At 46.3% G+C, this 21,536-nt stretch overlaps 1 protein-coding gene across 1 annotated transcript in view; it reads left to right on the plus strand.

Moving 5' to 3' along the window:
• Window positions 1–1,387: 1,387 nt before the first annotated feature.
• HCRTR2 (hypocretin receptor 2) overlaps window positions 1,388–21,536 on the plus strand; it is a 166,247-nt gene continuing 146,098 nt past the window's right edge. Inside the window, exon 1 of the mRNA XM_056565749.1 lies at window positions 1,388–1,887. Coding sequence (XP_056421724.1) covers window positions 1,671–1,887 — 217 coding nt within the window. The 5' untranslated portion in view covers window positions 1,388–1,670. The remainder of the gene's footprint in view (window positions 1,888–21,536) is intronic.

Below are 21,536 nucleotides of genomic sequence, written 5' to 3' on the forward strand. Positions count from 1 at the left end.
ACAAAATGGTACATCACTTAGATTTACGTATGTGGTATGCACTCATGAGTTGTTGACAATGCGCTCCACTATGCTTAAAACAGTATTTGTCTACAACACCAGCAGTTGTGTACTTTTGGCTGGCCTTTCACAGTATCTAGGCCTTTAAGACTTTAACAGGAGCAAATTGGTAAACCACTTAGATGTACACACAGGTTACACTTAATAGAGGACAAAATGCTTTTAGTGCTCTGCTCACCCTAACTGGCTGGCTGGCTACTATTAGCTTTTTAGATGTTGTACACATCAGTGCTGCAGCACACAGTCGCTGTGTACTACACCCAAAATTGCACTTTCTCTCTCAATCTCAATCCCTTCCCTATCAGTGCTTCTAGGCTGGATTTGGGCTTGTGGTGAATCGCTGTTGTAAAAAAGCTTTTCTGGGCAACACACTGCTCTCTGTCTCTCTCTGCAATAGAACACTGATGTGACTGGGAGGTGAATCGCTGCTGTAAGAATGCTTTTCTGTGCAACACACTGCTGTCTGTCCTGCTCTCTGTAATACAACGCTGATGTGACTGGACACAAGATGGCTGTCGATTATATAGGGCTGTGACATCACAGGCATGACTGGCTGCTGATAAGCTGCATGCTGCATGTGATTCAGGGTCATCCCACTGACCCTTGTTCCCACCTTCCCAGGATTCCTTGTCCTATGTCCTCACCATTTTAATCCTGGAGCCTTGACCGTACTAAATGGAGTTTAATGAAGGGATTTGTGCAATCGAATCGTGGCAATATTCGCATTTGTTGTGAATCTAATTTTTCCTGAAATTCGTAACGAATTCGGATTCATCAGATTCGATTCACTCATCCCTCGTTCTGTATTTATGTTTCTCCTGTCTGTTATTGCACAGTTCACTTTTTATATTACTGTAATTGATGTATAAAGACATTTTAAGTGTTTCCTAACTGTTCCCATATTTACAAGAATGTCTTCTGTTGTACCTTTTCTTTTGTCTCTGTGCTTGGAAACAGTGCATTCTCTTCTGGAGCATTCAGTCTAAAACAATGGTATCATATATGTTCTTCTCCTGCAATAGAAAAAAACTGAGATAAAAGAAATTACCATGAAACAATGCAGAATATTATCTGGGAACTACTGTATTGGAATTGCTAACCTTTACACTGACAAATAGCACACAATTACAAAATGATGAATTCACTGCTCTATTGTCCTATAGTAAAACACAACTCGTAAATGCATTTTGCAATGAGTGAAATACAAGGGGATAGAGTCCATACAGCTGATCTAACAATTAAATAGTATGGGAGGGGATGGACTACAGGGGAGAGAGAGCAGGAGCTCCTGCACTTGAAGTCAGTGAAATGGATTTAAAGACTGAGAAAGGAGAATGCTATTCTGTCCTTCCAGCTGGGATCATCTCTTCTCCTTTATTTCAAGCAGAAATGATAGTATGTTCAGCGCATTAATGGTATGTGCACAGCAAGCTTAGGAGAAAAAGTTCTTGTGCCTTTAAAGTACACTCTGCAAGCCGACAGAGGAATGGATTGTGACATTTATAAAAGGATGCTTTTGTTCGCACCTGTATAAGTTGAGCCGTCCGCTGGAATTTATCTGTGCTTCATGTATTGTACCAACAAGGTTAAAGGATCCACACTTGGAAAGCATGCCAGGAACAAAGCTTGATGGTTTTCTATATAGGAATTGGTCTGTTCCAGATGTCAATGTGACCCAGGAGCCACTTTTTAACGCTTCTTCTGATTATGATGATGAATTTCTACGCTATCTCTGGAGGGTGTATTTGCACCCTAAGGAATATGAATGGGTGCTTATTGCAGGATATATTGCAGTATTTATCATTGCTCTTATTGGAAATATTTTAGGTAGGTGACCTCTACACTGTGCATGTTGCTTTGCATGCTTATAGTGAGCTGTATGCTGTTTGATGGACTATTAGTGATACCTTTATGATGGGTGTTTATTCTGCTACAGTTTAGTTGTTAAAGGATCTGAATATCTGTTCATTCAGTGCAGCAGTTGTCCCACTGAACAAGTGCTAATATTATCCAGCCTTTATTTCTCTACCGGAGCCTCCTTTTTTTTTTTTTTGTTTACAGTAGCCCATCCAGTAACTATTATGTGGCTGCACTTTGATGTTATGTTTAAAATGGTGATTGCATGTAATTTGCCTCCATTCCTGGAAGGAAATAATTTGTTTTACATTCTGAGGATAAAAGGATGTAAGTGTTGAGTGATTATTCAACATCATAACAAGGTCCTCCAAGCGATGACTGCACAGCGGCGTCTTTAAAACTTATGGCAACAGGAATATTTTAATTTTCATATGAAGTAAGGAGAAGCTAAGAGCAATGTGTAACATTATGAAGATGGAAGGTTATTACTGTGTGACATGCATAGTGATGTCCCCAATTGAGTCTTCTAACACTGGTGACAGTGCTTGTGAAGTTCCTCATTTCTTACCACGGCATTTTTGCAGTAAGTGTCCTCTCTATTGCAAGAGTAAATCTATAATTGATTTATCACTCATATGGTTAGAACACATAATACTAATATTCATGTCCGTTCCCTGTCAGATCAGATCTTCAAATCACAAGGTCATACCCCCCTTCTGCAACATATGGGCCAAGATAAATGCTTTTAATATAATACATGGGACTTGTTTTAATCATCTCCATTACATTTGAGTGTTTTTAAAAGCGCTTACAATTTCTATGTGTTTGGCATTACATGTTAAAAAGTGTCAGATGTGAGGTCGCACACCAATTGAGTGTTATTTGCTTCTAATCAAAGACTGTAAATATTTATTATATCCAAATAATAACTGTATGTGTTGTTCTACAGGAGATATGGATAGATATTCTGGCACTTACAATGGTTTATTTTTAAGGATAAATACAAGTAAATAGATTTTAATATTGGTTAAAATGAAAAAAAAAATCATCCATGATTTTGTGCTGCATGTGTGAATTTGACACGTGGGTTATATGCAGCAGGCGACTTTTGATTCATTCATGATAGTACAGAGCCATCTAGTGTTCTTGTGATGTAACATTGTTTTTATTTTTCATGTAAATGAAACTGATGGTTCTACTTTATCTATGAGTTAAATTGGTCCCTTTACTGTCTCAATAGATTTGCAATAAAGTTACAGTTAAAATAAGCAAATGTAAATGGTGTTGTATTAATTGCTATTAAAAATTTGAATGAAAAATTATAAATGCAAACACAACAAATCTAATAAGCCTAAATGTCAGTATAGAACATATATTCATTAAAATAGAAAAAAATACTAAACATGGCAGTAACAGAGTAATTCGAGTAAAATGTTTACTGAAATTACACACATGGTGCACTAGAGTTTGATGTTAATACATAGTATAGACCTAATCTTGTATATTATTTCAGAAAAGAAGTTGCCTACATTCAATTTTGGTTAAATAATATTATAATCATTCTGCTGCTATGAAAACATTGTATTTAGGATGTGTTGCTTTCCACCCTCCCCTTTACTGCTTTGTTAAAGTGTACCTGTCATTAACAAAACCTTTTGATATAATGTAGATAATACCATCATATGTATATTTGAAATTTGTCCTCGGTGTACAGAGCCCTGCTTGTCCTCAGTGTACAGAGCCCTGCTTGCCCTCAATGTAAAGAGCCCTGCTTGTCCTCAGTGTACAGAGCCCCTGCTTGTCCTCAGTGTACAGAGCCCTGCTTGCCCTCAATGTAAAGAGCCCTGCTTGTCCTCAGTGTACAGAGCCCTGCTTGTCCTCAGTGTACAGAGCCCCGCTTGTCCTCAGTGTACAGAGCCCCGCTTGTCCTCAGTGTACAGAGCCCCTGCTTGTCCTCAGTGTACAGAGCCCTGCTTGCCCTCAATGTAAAGAGCCCTGCTTGTCCTCAGTGTACAGAGCCCTGCTTGTCCTCAGTGTACAGAGCCCTGCTTGTCCTCAGTGTACAGAGCCCTGCTTGTCCTCAGTGCACGGAGCCCTGCTTGTCCTCAGTGTACGGAGCCCTGCTTGTCCTCAGTGTACGGAGCCCTGCTTGTCCTCAGTGTACAGTGCCCTGCTTGTCCTCAGTGCACAGAGATCTGTTAGTCCTCATTGCACAGGGACCTGCTTGGCCTCAGTGTACAGAGCCCTGCTTGTCCTCAGTGCATAGAGCCCTGCTTGTCCTCAGTGTATAGAACCTTACTTGTCCTCAGAGCACAGAGCCTTGCTTGTCCATCTGCACTTCCTGTATTTGAATTCCTCACAGAGACACACAGACAACAGCTGTGGGGACAAAAATATACACATTTGTTAACCAATGTATACTACAAATATACATATAATCATATTGCTACGCCGAGCGCTCCGGGTCCCTGCTCCTCCCCGGAGCTCTCGCGGCGTTCTCCTCTCTGCAGCGCCCCGGTCAGACCCGCTGCACTGACATTCACGATGGGGATGCGATTCGCATAGCGGGACGCGCCCGCTCGCGAATCGCATCCCAAGCCACTTCGTCCCGGTCCCCGGCTGTCACGTTCTGGCGCGCGCGGCTCCGCTCTCCAGGACGTGCGCGCGCCAGCTCTCTAAGATTTAAAGGGCCAGTGCACCAATGATTGGTGCCTGGCCCAATCAGTCTAATTAGCCTCCACCTGACCCTGTCGGATCTTGTTGCCTTGTGCCAGAGAAAGAGTTAGTGTTGTCCAAAGCCTGTGTTCCAGATCTTCTGCTATCGTTATTGACTACGAACCTTGCCGCCTGCCCCCGACCTTCTGCTACGTCTGACCTTGCCTCTGCCTAGTCCTTCTGTCCCGCGCCTTCTCAGCAGTCAGAGAGGTTGAGCCGTTGCCGGTGGATACGACCTGGTTGCTACCGCCGCAGCAAGACCATCCCGCTTTGCGGCGGGCTCTGGTTAAAACCAGTAGCAACCTAGAACCGGTCCACCAACACGGTCCACGCCAATCCCTCGCTGACACAGAGGATCCACATCCAGCTAGCCAAATCATAACAGTAGATCCGGCCATGGATCCCGCTGAGGTGCAGCTGCCAAGTCTCGCTGACCTATCCACGGTGGTCGCCCAGCAATCCCAACAGATTGCCCAACAAGGACAGCAGCTGTCGCAGTTGACCGCCATGTTACAGCAACTTCTGCCACTGCTACAGCAGCAACCATCTCCTCCGCCAGCTCCTGCACCTCCTCCGCAGCGAGTGGCCTCTCCTAGCCTCCGCTTGTCCCTGCCGGACAAATTTGATGGGGACTCTAGACTCTGCCGTGGTTTCCTGTCTCAATGTTCCCTACATATGGAGATGTTGTCAGACCAATTTCCTACAGAACGGTCTAAGGTGGCGTTCATAGTTAGTCTTCTGTCTGGAAAGGCCTTGTCTTGGGCCACACCGCTCTGGGACCGCAATGATCCTGCCACAGCCACAGTCCAGTCCTTCTTCGCTGAAGTCCATAGTGTCTTCAAGGAACCAGCCCGAGCTTCTTCTGCCGAGACTGCCCTGCTGAACCTGGTCCAGGGTAATTCTTCAGTAGGCGGGTACGCCATCCAATTTCGTACTCTCGCCTCCGAATTATCTTGGAATAACAAGGCCCTCTGCGCGACCTTTAAAAAAGGCCTATCCAGTAATATCAAGGATGTGCTGGCCGCACGAGAGATTCCTCCCAACCTGCATGAACTTATCCATTTGGCCACCCCATTGACATGCGTTTTTCTGAAAGACACCAGGAGCTCCGCCAGGAAAAAGACCTTGATCTCTGGGCACCTCTCTCACAGTATGCTTTGCAATCTACCCCTGTGTCTCCTGCCGAGGAGGCTATGCAAGTGGATCGGTCTCGCCTGACCCATAAAGAGAGGACTCGCCGTAGGGATAAAAATTTATGTCTGTACTGCGCTGGTACCGAACATTTCTTGGTGGATTGCCCTATTCGTCCTCCACGTCTGGGAAACGCATGCACGCACCCAGCTCACGTGGGTGTGGCTTCTCTTGGTACGAAGTCTGCTTCTCCACGTCTCACTGTGCCGTGCGGATTTTTCCTTCTGCCAACTCCTCCTTCTCAGCCGTGGCCTTCTTGGACTCTGGTTCTTCTGGAAATTTTTTTCTGGCCTCTTTGGTTATTAGGTTCTGCATCCCGGTGACCCGTCTCGTCAAGCCGCTCTACATTTCATCGGTCAACGGAGTGAAGTTGGACTGCACTGTGCGTTACCGCACAGAGCCCTTGCTTATGAGCATTGGACTGCATCACAAGAAAATTGAATTTTTTGTCCTGCCCAACTGCACCTCTGAAGTCCTCCTCGGTCTGCCATGGCTCCAGCATCATTCTCCCACCCTTGAATGGACCACCGGGGAGATCAAGAGTTGGGGTCCTGCTTGTCACAAACGATGCCTCACATCTGCTCCTCATAGCCCCCTTCCTGGTGACACTCTGCCCCGTGACAAGCTTCACCCTCTGCCCCCCCTCCCCATTCCCACTTCTTCTGGTTTACCTGCCGCTGATGTAGCTACCCAGGACTTCTTTTTGTTACAAAAGGAAACTCAAGAGGCGTCCCCTATGTTCTCGTCTCATTTGAAGGGACAAGGAGACAAAAAGAGGGGGAGAACTAAGGGGGGGGGTACTGTTACACTGAGCGCTCCGGGTCCCTGCTCCTCCCCGGAGCGCTCGCGGCGTTCTCCTCTCTGCAGCACCCCGGTCAGACCCGCTGACCGGGAGCGCTGCACTGACATTCACGATGGGGATGCGATTCGCATAGCGGGACGCGCCCGCTCGCGAATCGCATCCCAAGCCACTTACCCGTCCCGGTCCCCGGCTGTCACGTTCTGGCGCGCGCGGCTCCGCTATCTAGGGCGCGTGCGCGCCAGCTCTCTAAGATTTAAAGGGCCAGTGCACCAATGATTGGTGCCTGGCCCAATCAGTCTAATTAGCCTCCACCTGCTCCTTGTCTATTTAACCTCACTTCCCCTTCCCTTCCTGGCCGGATCTTGTTGCCTTGTGCCAGAGAAAGAGTTAGTGTTGTCCAAAACCTGTGTTCCAGATCTTCTGCTATCGTTATTGACTACGAACCTTGCCGCCTGCCCCCGACCTTCTGCTACGTCTGACCTTGCCTCTGCCTAGTCCTTCTGTCCCACGCCTTCTCAGCAGTCAGCGAGGTTGAGCCGTTGCCGGTGGATACGACCTGGTTGCTACCGCCGCAGCAAGACCATCCCGCTTTGCGGCGGGCTCTGGTGAAAACCAGTAGCAACCTAGAACCGGTCCACCGACACGATCCACGCCAATCCCTTGCTGACACAGAGGATCCACATCCAGCTAGCCGAATCATAACACATATCTATGTTAACAACAGGTACACTTTAAGCTACCAGCAGTCACAAACTGTTTGAGGGTTCAACTATCTCTCTGCAGCACTTGCCGTTTTGAGCATTATGTTCAGAATGTTTGGTGTGAGTGACCTTGGTTGGCTGTAGAGCCCTCTCCCATATACATGAATGGAGGGGGCATGTCGTGACGTCACGACCATGGTCACCTGCACAAAGCGTTCTGCTTCAGCGTTAAGCTGGATGCTGCACAGAGATCATGGGGATTTCCAGAGGCTGGTCCCTTATGATCTTATCCCCCATCCTTTGTTTAGGGGTGGAGTACCCCTTTAAGGGCTTGTTCACACACTCAGATTTAATTGTGAGTTTGCATTGTGTTTCCTGCTGTGATTTTAAGCCAAAGTGGTTTTTCAATGTAAGTTAAAAAAAAATGTGTGTGCTGGTAATGTGTAGGAGCACAACATTTATTAAATGGTTCCAGGGCACTTGATACATTTTGTGCAGGTAAACATTTTCTGTAATTTCACTATTCACAAACACCAAAAAGCTAAGCTAAGTCTGGACTGGTGTAGTTTAGAGACTTTTCTGTGGTTTTGCACCTTTTTTGCCACTTTTTTGCGCCATTTGACAAAAGGCACAGTTGATGAAACCCATCAATATCATGCGTAGACTCGAAATCAGTGGATTGTTACTGAAAATCAGCAGAAATGCATACCCAAAAAGGCTCATAGAAAGCACAAAAAAAAACACAAGTGCCAAAATAGCGCCAAATGTAGATGGAAAAAAAGGTGTACACACAATGATAAATGTCAGCCACTGTGTCTCAAACTAACGGGAAACTGGCTGCAAACTTGCCAGAGAGAGACATTATGGTGTACCCAGATTTAGTAAGGTAATTTAGCCCACATATTCGGGGACTCAACATGTGAATTGGAATGCCAGCTTGAAATCTCTTCCATTCTATACAACTGATCAACTCTGTCTTGCCATTAACCAACAGTGGGCGGCTGGGTAGTATGCCATCCCAAGGGCACCAGTTGTTTGACAGCTGTAAGCAGGTGGATAACAAAAGATCAGTAGATGCAGAGGGGACCCACATCAAAATCAGCTTATGTGTTAGCTGGATGACATGTCCAGTAATCTGCTTGATGTTATCAGAGATAGCAGGCTAATTAGCTACTAATAAGGAGACAAAACCACCAAATGTGGCAGAGAACGTCTCTATGAGAATGGTATCTCCAACAAAGGTCACTTCTAATCAGTGAGTGATCAGAAAGAAAGGCCGGCATGCGATTACAAATGCAATACAACTTATAAGAACTCTCCTAATTCTTCACGCATTATGAGAACCTGTGTGAGGCCATGTTCACATGGCAGAATGTCCGTGTGAAATTCTGCATGTATCTTCTGCATGGACGTTCTGCAGCAGACCCATTAATTTCTGGTTACACCGCAGAGTTTCCACAACAGCAACATCTGCTGTAGAAATCCCGATTACGGCGTCCGTAAAAACATTGAACATGTTCAATGTATTTGCAGGTTTCCTCAAGAAAATGCATTGTTGTCTATGACACAGCACATTTCCGATCGGTCATAGCAGCGGTATGTTCTGCCAGAACTCCGCTGCCTGCGGAATGTCCGCACAGAATTATTTTGTGCCGACATTCCACCATGTGAACATAACCTAAGTGTTGGGAGATGAAGAGAGCCTGGTCCTCCATAAGGCTAAGTTTCTACTTTATTTTTTATTTTTTTGGGGGGCCAAAAAAACGCAATTAAAAAAGCCACAGCATTTTTGTGTGTTAGGGGTTTTTCTCTTGCATTTTTTTCTGGAATTTTTTGCCTTTATGTGGAAATTGCATTTCTAGCCCCAAAATTAATTGGGTACCAAAAAACCAAAAAAAAAAAAAAAAAAAGGATGCTGTAGTGATGAAAAATAAATTATTTAATGAAATTTTTTATTATGAAATTTTAATTAATTTTTAAACTGGGATCACATTATGTGGGTGGGCAGGACACAAAAAATGTAGCCGCCAATAATTTAAATGTAGTGTGTGTGTGTTTTTAACTTTTATTTCTTTAAAAAAAAAAAAAAAAATTATGTTGTACTACTACTCCCAGCATGGAACACACAGTTCCATGATGGGAGTAGTAGTTCCTGTACTAATAGACCGCGTCGGGTGTCACTACTGACACTCGATGTGATCGTCCATATTATAGCAGAGATGTGGAGTGGCTCTATACAGCGCTCTCATCTCTGCACTATACTCCAGCCGGCCAGTGTTGTGAAAATTTCCACCCAGAGTGGGGATTGGCCAGATGGTGGCAGTCAATCCCCGCTATCAAGTGGAAATATGAATGAGTGAGTGGCCGGCCGGAGTACAGAGCAGAGATGTGAACACATGAGAAAGCCACTCCGCATCTAAAGCCACATCTATATATTATACAGGATGATTGCAGCATGTGTCAGGAGTGACACCCACTGTGATCTGCCCTTAACTGCAGGTACTACTGCTTGCAACATGGAGCAGAGTGTGCTCCATGTTGGGAGCAATAGTACCCGCAGTTAAGTACAGATGACAGTGGATGTCACTCCTGACACCTGCTGTCCTCCTCCTGTATAATATATAGATGTGGCCTGCCGTCCCCTCTTCTATGGTCCCCTGCACTACCGTATATTTACACCTATTCATATTTCCCACAGAGAGTTGTGATTGGCTGGAACCATCTGGCCAATCACAACTCTCTGTGGGAAATGTGAATAGATGTATATACGGCACTGCATTATACAGGAGGATCGCAATGGGTGTCAGAAGTGGCACGGGTGATCTGTCAGGTACTACTACTCCCATCTTGGAACAGTGTGTTCCATGCTGGAAGTAGAAAATGTTTTTTAAAAAAGTGAAAAACACACACACACACTACATTTTTATTATGGTCAGCCACATTTTTATTGCCCTGCCCGCCCACATAAATTGAGCCCTGTTTAAAAATTAATTAAATTTTTTTAATAAAAAATATAAATTTCATTAAATTCAATTTCATCACTACTGTATCTTTTTTTTTATATTTTTTTTAATGGTACCTTAAGAAATGTTATTAAAAAAGGTATCTCCATCACTTATTTGGATCGCTAAAGTCCAAATAATAATAAAGAGAACAACACCAACATTTCAGGGAAAATAACACCATAGGCTCAACATGCTGCAACTTTGCAAAACCGCCAAGGAGCTAAAAAAGAGTGAAAAAACACCAAAAGGATAAAAAAAATAAAGACGCCAAACTGAAAAATGCAAAGCTGACATCTGGCCTCAGTGTTTTTTTGGCCGAAAAAACGCCATGCGGCATATATGGCGTTTTTCAGCTGAATAAACATTTAGGTTTATAGAGGTAAGGAGTAGAGATGAGTTAATCGAATCTGACGAATCCGAATTCGCTACGAACTTCATGAAAAATTTGATTTGCAACGAATGCGAATATCGCCGAGATTCTATCGCACAAATCACTTCATTAAACTCCATTTTGTGCGGTCCAGGCTCCAGGGCATCTAAAATGGCAGATCCACATTTGAGGACATGGGGCAAGGAACTCTGGGAAGGCAGGAATGAGGGTAGGCAGGATGACCCTGAATCACATGCAGGATGCAACCTATCAACAGCCAGTCACCCCTGTGATGTCACAGCCTATATAACAGGCAACCATTATCCGGCTCGTCACTTCATTCTTTCACTGCAGAGAGTTAGGACAGCGCAGTGTGTTACACAGACAAACTTTCTACAGCAGCGTTTCACCTCATAGTCATGTCAGCGTACTGGTGGACAGAGAGCAGTGCATTTTTCACAGAAAATAATTTTTACTGCAGCCATTAACCTCCCAGTCCCTTTCACTTTTTTGCCCTCATCTAAGTCGTGTACTATGTTGTACCTGTTAATCTGTCAAGGGCCTAGATACTGTGAAATGCTGTAATCACCAGCTAGCGTTTTACTCCAATACTTTTTTAAGTGTACTGTAGCACATTTTTCTGCATCAACACCGAGAAGGACCAATTGCGAGCGTGCAGAGTGGGCATGGTGGATAGAGGCTAGGAGCTTAAGTGTATTAGCTTTGCCCTCTCTTCCAGGCACAAAACCAGATTGTTCCTGAGCTATCAGATGAGGGAAAAACCTCTTTATCCTATTGGAAAGAAGTTTGGCCCAGATCTTCAGGTCCAGATTTAGCAATGAGATTGGCCTGTAGCTGCCGCACTCAGCTGGGTCCTTACCTTCTTTCACAATGAGAGTAATGTGAGCTTCCTGTGCTTGTCTAGGGAGTGGGGTGCCTTGCTGTAAAGAAGAACTGGAGTTCATGAGATAAGGGAGTAAAATGTCCTAAAATTTTTTATAGTAAGTCAGAGGCAACCCGTTCGGTCGCGGGCTCTTTCCAGGCGGGAAGGATGACACCACCCCTCGAACCTCCTCAGAAGTGACAGGTGCAAGTAGAGCCTGAGTCATTGAAGGATCCAGAGTGGGTAGCCCAAGACCGCCCAGGAATCTCTCATGAGGTAGGTCCGAGCGAGAGCCATCCACCTCCGGCAGATGGAGTTGTAGGTTGTGTAATTCAGAGTAGAAATGCTGAAGTTGTTGCGCAATGTTTGTAATGGAGGTATGTAGGGTACCCTTCTTATCACTATATGTTGCTTGGTCCTAGCCTTTTTTAGAAGGGCAGAAATTAATTAGTCTATAGTGCCAGTAAGCCTTGTACCTTTTAATCTGTCAAGGGCCTAGAGATACTGTAAAAGGCCAGGCAAAAGTACTCACCGGCTGGTGTTGTTCTCAAATATTTTATTAAGTGTACTGTAGCACGTTTTTCTGCCCTCATAAGCGCATACCACATACCTACATCTAAGTAGTGTACTATTTTGTACCTGTTAATCTGTCAAGTGTGTAGATACTGTGAAAGGACAGCCACATCTGCTGCTATTCTAAACAAATACTGTTTTAAGCATAGTGAAGCGTATTGTACTCCCCTCATATACGCACTAAGTATGTCACGCACAGAAGTGCCAGGGCATGCAGAGGCCTAAATTCATCAGGCAGAGTTTGCAGCAGACTAGGGGTAAGTGGCAGCAAGAGTCGCAGAGAGAGGCCTAAGCTCCCGGTATCAGCTAGCGGTCGTGTCTCGACCAGAAACCCATCTGCCGTCATTAACACGGTCATCCACTTCATCATAAGTGACATCTGATATCCCTAGTCAACAGTCGGTGGGTTCCTCAGACACAACCCTCAGTTGGCATGGCACGGGAGCAGTCCCTGTCCTCTAATTGCTTCTCTGTCCTATGCTGTTCCCTCCCCTATAGAAGTATCCTATGCTGTGGGTTCAGCTCCACTTTTTAGTCAGGACAATCTACTAGACGACAGTCAGCAGCTACTGCCCAGCCAAGAAGTGGAGGAGACATCCGCCGCTTCCTCCGCTTGGCGGGCAAGTAGTGATGAGGAGGGTGATGTGGAAGGCAGTGTTGCCAGTGTTCAGGGTCACAGACACTGTTGAGGAACCTGAGGAGGACATCAGTGACGTGCAGACACTTGATGATGATGAAGCCAATCGCACTTGGGAGCCGGGTGCAGAAGGGGCTTCATCATCATCAGGAGAAGAGAGTTGCAGGTTGCCCTTGAGGCAGCAAGGTAGTAGAATGGTTGGCAGTAAGCATGGTGGCAGAAGTGGAGCCAATCTTGTCTGGGGAAGACCAACTTCTTTGCGGCAGCCAACCTTCCTGGGAGGTAGTGGAATAGGGGTTCCTGGAGACAGCGGCAATAACAGTCAATTAGTGCGGACTGTTGGTGGGTAAATTAGCTACTCGGCGGTGTGGCAGTTTTTCATAAAGCATCCGAAAGAAGGTTCATATAGTCACATACAAGATGTGTTAGCAGAAGGTGAAGCGTGGCCAGGGTCCCAATGTTGGCACCAAGGCCCTGCATCAACATATACTGAGCCATCATAAAGCAGCCTGGGAGAACCTTGGCTCTGATGTAGTGGTCAAGCCTGCTGCATCACCCAGTGCCACGCTGCTCCCTCTTTCAGCCAGCAAGGGCTTCACCACCTCAGCCAAAGGGAGCTGTGTGTCATACCCTCCTTCTGTCACTCCAGATGCTCCTGCTTCTCCTACTTTTAGTCAGTCATTCCACCAACAATCTATTGGCGAAGTCACGTCCAAGAGTATGCACCCTCACATCCAACGGCACAAAAGCTGAATGTGCTCCTGTCCAAGTTGCTGGTGCTGCAGTCCCTCCCTTTTCCAGTGGTTGACTCTGCACCTTTCAGAGGACTGACAACTTGTGCCGAGCCAAGGTGGAGAGTCCCAAGCCCTCATTTATTTGCGAAAAAGGCAGTACCAGCCCTGCACAATTTTTTAGAACAGAAGGTGGGCCAGTCCTTGAGCCTGTTGGTGTGAACCAAAATGCACGGCAGCGCCGACGTGTGGAGCTGGAGCTACGGTCAGGGACAACACATGTCCTTAATGGCCCACTGGGTAAATGTGGTTCCTGCACAGCCACAACAGCAACTTGGACAGGTCACGCCACTTCCGCCTCCACGCTCTCAGGCCATTGGTCCTGTGACAGTGTGTGACTCCGCCTCTGTATCCTCCACCATGTTCTCAGCCTCCACTGCATGGACAAGTCTTAGTGCCCCTCCAGCCTACCATGTCTGCAGGGCACGGCAGTGTCACTCTGTTCTTCACATGGTTTACCTTGGCGAACGGAGTCACACAGGGGAGGAACTGCTAAATGTCATTCATTAAGAAATCGAATAATGGCTAACTCCACAAAAACTAGAAATAGGAACCATGGTGACCGACAACCGCCCTGCATTGCACAAGTGTTCAATCTGGTTGTCAAGCGGTTCCTGAAGTGATCCCTCCATCTGCAAGACATCCTAACAATGGGAAGGAAACTTTGCATGTACTTCAGCCACTGGTACACCACAAAGCACACCATCCTTGAGTTGCAGTGTCAGGACGGTATCCCCCAACATAGTCTGAATTGCGACGTTGCCACAAGTTGGAATTCCACCCTCCATATGTTGGACCGACTATACAAAATCAGAAAAGCTTTCATCTTTTTCTTGATGATCCAAGTGGATAGGGGACTCACCTGTGTAACTTCAATGTCAACCGGTGGAAGCTCATACGTGACACCTGCTGATTGCTCATGGCCACGCTCCCTGCTGCTCTCGCTCATTTCCTCTGTTTGGCGCTGCGATCCGGCTGCTGATTAGCAGCGGGGATCGCAGCGGCAATTGGAAGGGACTCGGAACCGGACGGTTCTTTGTTTCTGGTTCTGGGCTTAGTCATCTCTTGAACCACAGTCATAGTTGTCCCTGCTAGTGGGCTTAGGGAATCTGGGGAGACACAGAGGTGTTTTCTTCCACTCTCCCCATATTCCATATATTTCCAGTTTGTATTATGTGACAGTACATTGATTAAAGATATTTATTTTTTCTTTTTCTTTACAGCTTTGTTTTTTTCCCTTACTGTGCAATTCGCATAATGGCTGAGGACAAATCTAATTTGACCCTGGGGGAAGGCCCCATGCCCACTCCTGATATGGAGTTCATGTCAGCAGATCAGATACAACAATTAGTTTGCAGGTCGGTACAATCTGCCCTTTCCTCTGCCATGGTGTCGGTGAACGACACCATTTCTAAATCAGTTTCTTTGGCCATGCAAAATTCTCGCCCTGAGGGGACATCTCCAATCCCGTGTGCTGAAAGCAGGGAATTGGTGTTGGAACGAGCCTCAGGCTCGGGTGGACCCGGCAAGTCTGTCCGGAAGAAAAATTACACTACAGACTTAGTGACCTCTCCTGTTGTCCAGGGCATGTCAGGAGATAGTATAAATATTACGTCTCGACCACTCAAGGCTATAAAACACCCACGGTCTGGCGAGTGGGAGCCGATTCCGGAAGTTGCTAAATTCCTCGAGGCTTGGATTCGAAAACCCCTGGATAGGGGTAACAGAAATAAACTTCGGTCAGAATGTCCGCGGCCTTCGCTGGCCAGTAGGGTGGCGGTGACGCCGGAACTAGACCCTATTCTATTGAAATACAGGAACAAATCGGGTAAGAACCCGAAGAAAGGGATTGATCGGTCTTTTAAATCGGTCCAGGATAAGTTCCTGGATTTACTGGGACCGATTACCAAGATTCTCAATATGGCCGAACAGGCCGTGGCTTCTGGTGAAGCAGTAAATGCAGAGGTATTGAGAGGCTGGGCCCTGAGGGCCACATGCTTACTGGGTAACGCCAACTCGGCTATTTCGGCCGAAAGGCGTAGGTCCATCCTCATGAGGTTGGACCCTCAATTATCCCATTTAGCCACGGAGGAGCCAGGCCCCTCGGCGGAAGGGCTTTTGTTTGGCGACTCCTTGATTAAGAATATTAATCGCTTCGTGGGCCTCTTCTTGAGTCTAGATAAGGCTCAGACCTCATTGTGGAAAAGTGCTGCTGGTAAGGTTTTCGATAAGGCTGGAAGGGGCAAGGGTCGCCCTTCCAGCCGGGGAACCTATTCCAGACCCTTCCATAGGCGGACAATACAATATGTTCAAGAGCGGACACAACCTGCGATGGTCGCGGCACCCTTGGCTCCTACACCCTTCTTCCCCCCTAGAGGACGGCCCTGGAGGGCTAGGGGTTCCAGAGGCTTCCCAAGAGGAAGAGCAACAGGTGGGTCCATACAACCTAGTGATGTCACATATCCCTGTAGGGGGCAGGCTGAGATTTTTTACTCACGCCTGGTCCCAGATTACGGCGGATCCTTGGGTCCTCCAGACGGTGTCGGGTACGTGATAGAGTTTGTGAGTCCTCCCGTGCAAGTGAACGGTCCACGGACTATCCATTTTTCGGAACAAGACAGGCTCCTGATTCAAGAGGAAGTTATGGATTTGTATGCCAAACAGGCAATTCGGCCTGTGGACGGTCCCCAAAAAGGGTTTGTCAGCAATATCTTCTTAGTAAAGAAGAAAGATGGCGGCCATCGGCCGGTCATAAACTTAAAGGAGTTAAACGATTACGTACTTTATCGCCATTTCAAAATGGAGGGCATACACCTCCTCAGGGATCTACTCCTCCAAGGAGATTGGCTGGCAAAGATAGATTTGAAGGATGCGTACCTCACGGTACCGATTCATCGGTCCTCTTCTCCATTCCTCCAGTTTATATGGGGGGTGCCAAAGGTGGGAGTTCTCGTGCCTCCCATTCGGTCTATCGTCCGCCCCGTGGTGTTTCACCAAACTCCTAAAGCCGGTGATGGCTTGCCTGAGTAGTCGGGGAGTGAGGTTGATAATTTATCTAGACGATATTCTGATCATGGCGCGGTCCAGACATCAGGCCAGAATACATGTGGAATGGACACTGACGTTGCTTACAGAGCTGGGTTTTCTTCTCAACGAGAAGAAGTCCGTACTGGTCCCCGCTCGGACCATGGAGTTTTTGGGTTTCGTAGTGGATACCCATTTGGCGACGTTGAGTCTGCCGAGCAAGAAGCTTGCGTTAATTCGCAAAGAGATCAAACAATTGTTACGCAAGCGGAAAGTGTCGCTGAGAGCGGTTGCCCGGATTGTGGGCTTATTGTCGGCCTCAGTGCAGGCTATTTTTCCAGCCCCGTTGCAATACAGGGCACTCCAGAGATTGAAGAACAGCCATTTGTCGGAAGGGCTATCATATGCAGCCCAGGTCCCAGTGTCAGAAGAGGCACGCGAGGAATTGTTGTGGTGGCTCCAACATGTCCAGGATTGGAATGGGAAGACAATCTTCAATTCCAAGCCGGACCTAGTTATAGAATCGGACGCCAGTTTGTCCGGCTGGGGAGCCAGGTGCGGATCATCCACCACCGGCGGGAGATGATCAGTGATGGAAGCTCAGCTTCACATCAATTGTCTGGAGCTGCTGGCGGGCATGTTTGCTTTGAAGAGCTTTGCTCCACACAGGACGGATTGTTGCATCCTGCTACGGATGGACAACATCACGGCGGTGCAATATGTCAATCGCCTAGGAGGCACGAGGTCTTGTCCACTGACGGACCTGGCAAAGGATCTCTGGTTCTTCAGGCGGAGTATCTACCGGGAGTTTCCAATTCCGTTGCGGATTGGAATTCCAGACATCTGGTGGACGGCAGCGATTGGACCTTGCATCCGGCAGTTTTTCAGCAGGTTCAGACCTTATGGGGGCCCCTTGGTCTGGATTTGTTTGCATCACGGCTCAATCGCCAGTTGCCCCAGTTTTTCAGTTGGCGACCGGATCCAGAAGCGGTGGCTACGGATGCTTTCCTGCAGATATGGCCTTGGGAGGGGTCATACGCATTTCCCCCTTTCGCCATGATACCCAGGGTATTATGGCAAGTGGCGATACAGAAGCTTACGGTAGTTTTGATCGCTCTGTGGTGACCAGCTCAGGCGTGGTTTCCCCAGATTCTGGGGATGACCATAGATTCTCCAAGGATATGTCCATTGTTCCCTTCTGTCCTACGGAATCCCACGGGAGAGTTGCACCCGATGGTGTTATCGGGTCAGTTGACGCTGTTGGCATGGCTGATATCGGGTCAACAGGACTTGATAGATTGTTATCGCACACGGCTAGGGACCTCATTGGTGAAGCATGGGCTCCGGGTACCAGATCGGCTTACCGGTCAGCCTGGTGCTCATGGGTTCGTTGGTGCTCACAACGGCAGGTGGATCCCACTTCTGCCTCTGTGACTGCTGTGCTGAATTTTTTATCAGCGGCTTTTGAGGACGGCAAGGCGTACCAGACCATCAATGTGTACAGGTCTGCTATTTCAGCCCATCATGCCCCGGTGGAAGGCAGAGCGATTGGGCAGCATCCATTGGTTTGCCGTCTCCTTAAGGGCATTAGGTTTAGGAAACCTCCTGGTCCCTGTTATCACTCCACATGGGACGTGTCATTGGTGTTACGTATGTTTGCCTCATGGGACGACAATGAACAGTTGTCTCTCAAGATGTTATCATACAAATTAACCATGCTGTTGTGTTTGGTGTCCATTAAACGGGTATCTGATGTTAAGGCGCTGGATATACCGCGCAGACAATTTACACCTCATGGGGTCCAGTTTACTATTTCTAGGAGGACTAAGACTAATCTGCGTTCGGTTTTTTATCCGGGTTTTCCCTCTCACCCTGAGTTGTGTGTAGTTCGGTGCCTTAAAGCATATGAACTTAGGACGGCGGGTCTTCGTTCTCCATCTTTTTCTCAAATGATAGTTTCTTTTTGTTCACCTCATTTGCCTGTTTCTTCACAAACTTTATCGCGTTGGGTGCGTCACTCTATGGCCTTGGTGGGAGTGGATGTGTCCATTTTTAATGCGCATTCTGCCAGGGGTGCCATGGCTACCAAGGTAGCTCAGGCTGGGGGCTCGCTTTCCGACATTTTGAAGGCGGCGGACTGGTCGTCGGAAGAGACTTTCCGGAATTTTTATTTTAGGCCGGAACATCATGTTTCTATGTCGGTTTTGTAATTTACTGTTGTTTATATTGCTTTGAACTTGCATTGATACGAGCCTCCTGTCTGATATAAAATTGGAGATTTTCCTATTATTATGACGGAAAATATAGATTTTATGAAGACAGGAGGCGAGTATCATCCCTCCCTTATTACCCAACCCTGTTATGGTGTATATTTTTCTGTTTTCCAGGTTACTGAATTTCCTACTAGAAGATGGTGGGGTGGTTAACCTGTTCATCGAAAGACGGTTTCGGTTATCCTGTTGGATCAAAGGGTTGTTTCAAGTCGATAGGAGCTGGTCGCTTCGAGTTTGGAATGGAGAAGGCGACGTGGTCAAGAAATTCGTTGGCTTTTTGGAGATTTTTGAGTTTTATTGGACTGTTCGCATCCAGAAAGAGGAGCAAGGTGGAGTTTCAGTTGGTTTTATATGATGCAAGTTGGATTGGATTGGTGGATATGATTAAGGGGTGCGGTTAGGTTGCTTGGTAACCTGCATCCTATGTGTTTTTCTTTCACTATGGAAGTTTGTGCATCTTTCTTTCTGCTATTGGGCTTAATAAAGAAGGAATATGCATTGATACTCGCCTCCTGTCTTCATAAAATCTATATTTTCCGTCATAATAATAGGAAAATCTCCAATTTCCACCCAACAATGCTGATGCATGAGAGTAGATTGACCATGGTGCCACACCAACACTTCACAAATATGAATAGTGCAAAACATTTAAGGTGCTGCTCCCCAGTTACAGAAATTCCTCCACATCAGACCACAAGTAAGGATTGTGCATTATGTAAAGCTTAACTTTTCTTAGGATAAAATATATGGACCCCAATTAAACTAGTACATGGATTGCAGGATAACACTTACCATGAAAGGTTAAAGGACCTTAACATGTATAGCTTGGAAGAAAGAAGAGACAGAGGGGATATGATAGAGACTTTTAAATACATAAAGAAAATCAACACAGTAAAGGAGGAGAGCATATTTAAAAGATGAAAAAAGATACACGAGGACATAGTTTTAAATTAGAGGGGCAAAGGTTTAAAAGTTATGTCAGGAAGTATTACTTTACTGAGAGAGTAGTGGATGCATGGAATAGCCTTCCTGCAGTAGTGGTCACTGCAAATACAGTGAAGGAGTTTAAGCATGCATTGGATAAGCATAAGGCTATCCTTCATGTAAGATAGGGCCGGGGACTATTGCTAGGATTCAGATTATTGGGCAGACTAGATGGGCCAAATGGTTCTTATCTGCCGACACATTCTAGGTTTCATTTTTTTTTATATCAAAGAAAAGGAAAGGTGTGCAAAAAATACCATGTGCCACCTACACCAACCACCAAGTATTGCAAAGACCTCTAAAAGGTGGAAGGGAACAACATATGGTCCATTGTAATCAGTGGTGTTAAAATCTTCCCCTATAAGGCCCTACTCTCGCACTATTAATTCCCTTCTTGGCAATTGTTACTCACCCTAAAAAGGGCGGCCCCACACAGGAACCTCTCCTGATTTCCACCTACAACACTGCCAGAGTTTCCTGTGTGGGGCCGCCCCTTTTTAGGGGGAGTAACACTAGCAAAGAAGGGAATTAATAATGTGAGAGTATGGCCTTGCAGGTGAAGTTTTTAGCCCCACCAGTTACAATGGACCATACGTTGTTCCCTTTCACTTTTTAGAGGTCTTCGCATCACATCAATACTTGGTGGTGTAGGTGACACATGGTGTTTTTTGCACACCTTTCCTTTTGTTAAATAAAAAAAAAATGGGTACATATATTTTATCCTAAAAATATTATTAAAAGTTAAGTTTTACGTAATGCATATCCTCAATACTTACTTGTGCTGTGCACACTATCACTTTTACAAAAGATACCGTTTTCTTCTGCCTACCTGCCTCAGCTATTATTCTGATCCTGACACCCGCCCTCCTTTTGCCACCCACTACCCCACTCTGTCACCGGGTCACTTTCAGGACTCCTGATGCTGCTGATGCCACCCCCAGGGTGTCTCATTCTGCCACCATATGTTCTCCTCATGCTGATGCCACCTTCAGGCTGTCTCATACTGCCACCATAAGTTCTCTTCATGCTTATTCAAGCTCCAGGCTGTCTCATACTGCCACCATATTTTCTCCAGATGCTGATGCAACCTCCAGGCTGTCTCATTCTGCCACCATATGTTCTCCTCATGCTGCTGCCACCACCAGGCTATCTCATTTTGCCACCATATGTTCTCCTCATATTGAAGCCACCTCCATGCTGTCTCATTCTGCCACCATATGTTCTCCTCATGCTGATGCCAGCTCCATGCCACAATATGGTCTCCTCCTGCTTCCGCCACCTCCAGGCTGTGTCATTCAGCCACTATATGGTCTCCTCTTGCTGCCCCCAACTCCAGGCTGTATCATTCAGCCACTATATGTTCTCCTCATGCTTCCGCCACCTCCAGGCTGTGTCATTCAGCCACTATATGGTCTCCTCTTGCTGCCGCCAATTCCAGGCTGTGTCATTCTGCCAGATTATGGTCTCCTCGTGCTGCTGTCACCTCCAGGTTGTGTCACTGTGCCATCTTGTGGTATCCTCCTGCTGCTGGCACATTAAATAAAACTTTTTAGGTTCATCTATTTGAAATCTTCAATTTAAATGTTAAAAAATATCTTTAATCTTTTCAATTGTGAGGCCCTATGATCTCATCAGGCTGTGGCCACATCCAGGCTTGGTTATTCAGCCAC

The sequence above is a fragment of the Hyla sarda genome, chromosome 3, assembly GCF_029499605.1.
Source record: "Hyla sarda isolate aHylSar1 chromosome 3, aHylSar1.hap1, whole genome shotgun sequence".
NCBI lineage: Eukaryota > Metazoa > Chordata > Amphibia > Anura > Hylidae > Hyla > Hyla sarda.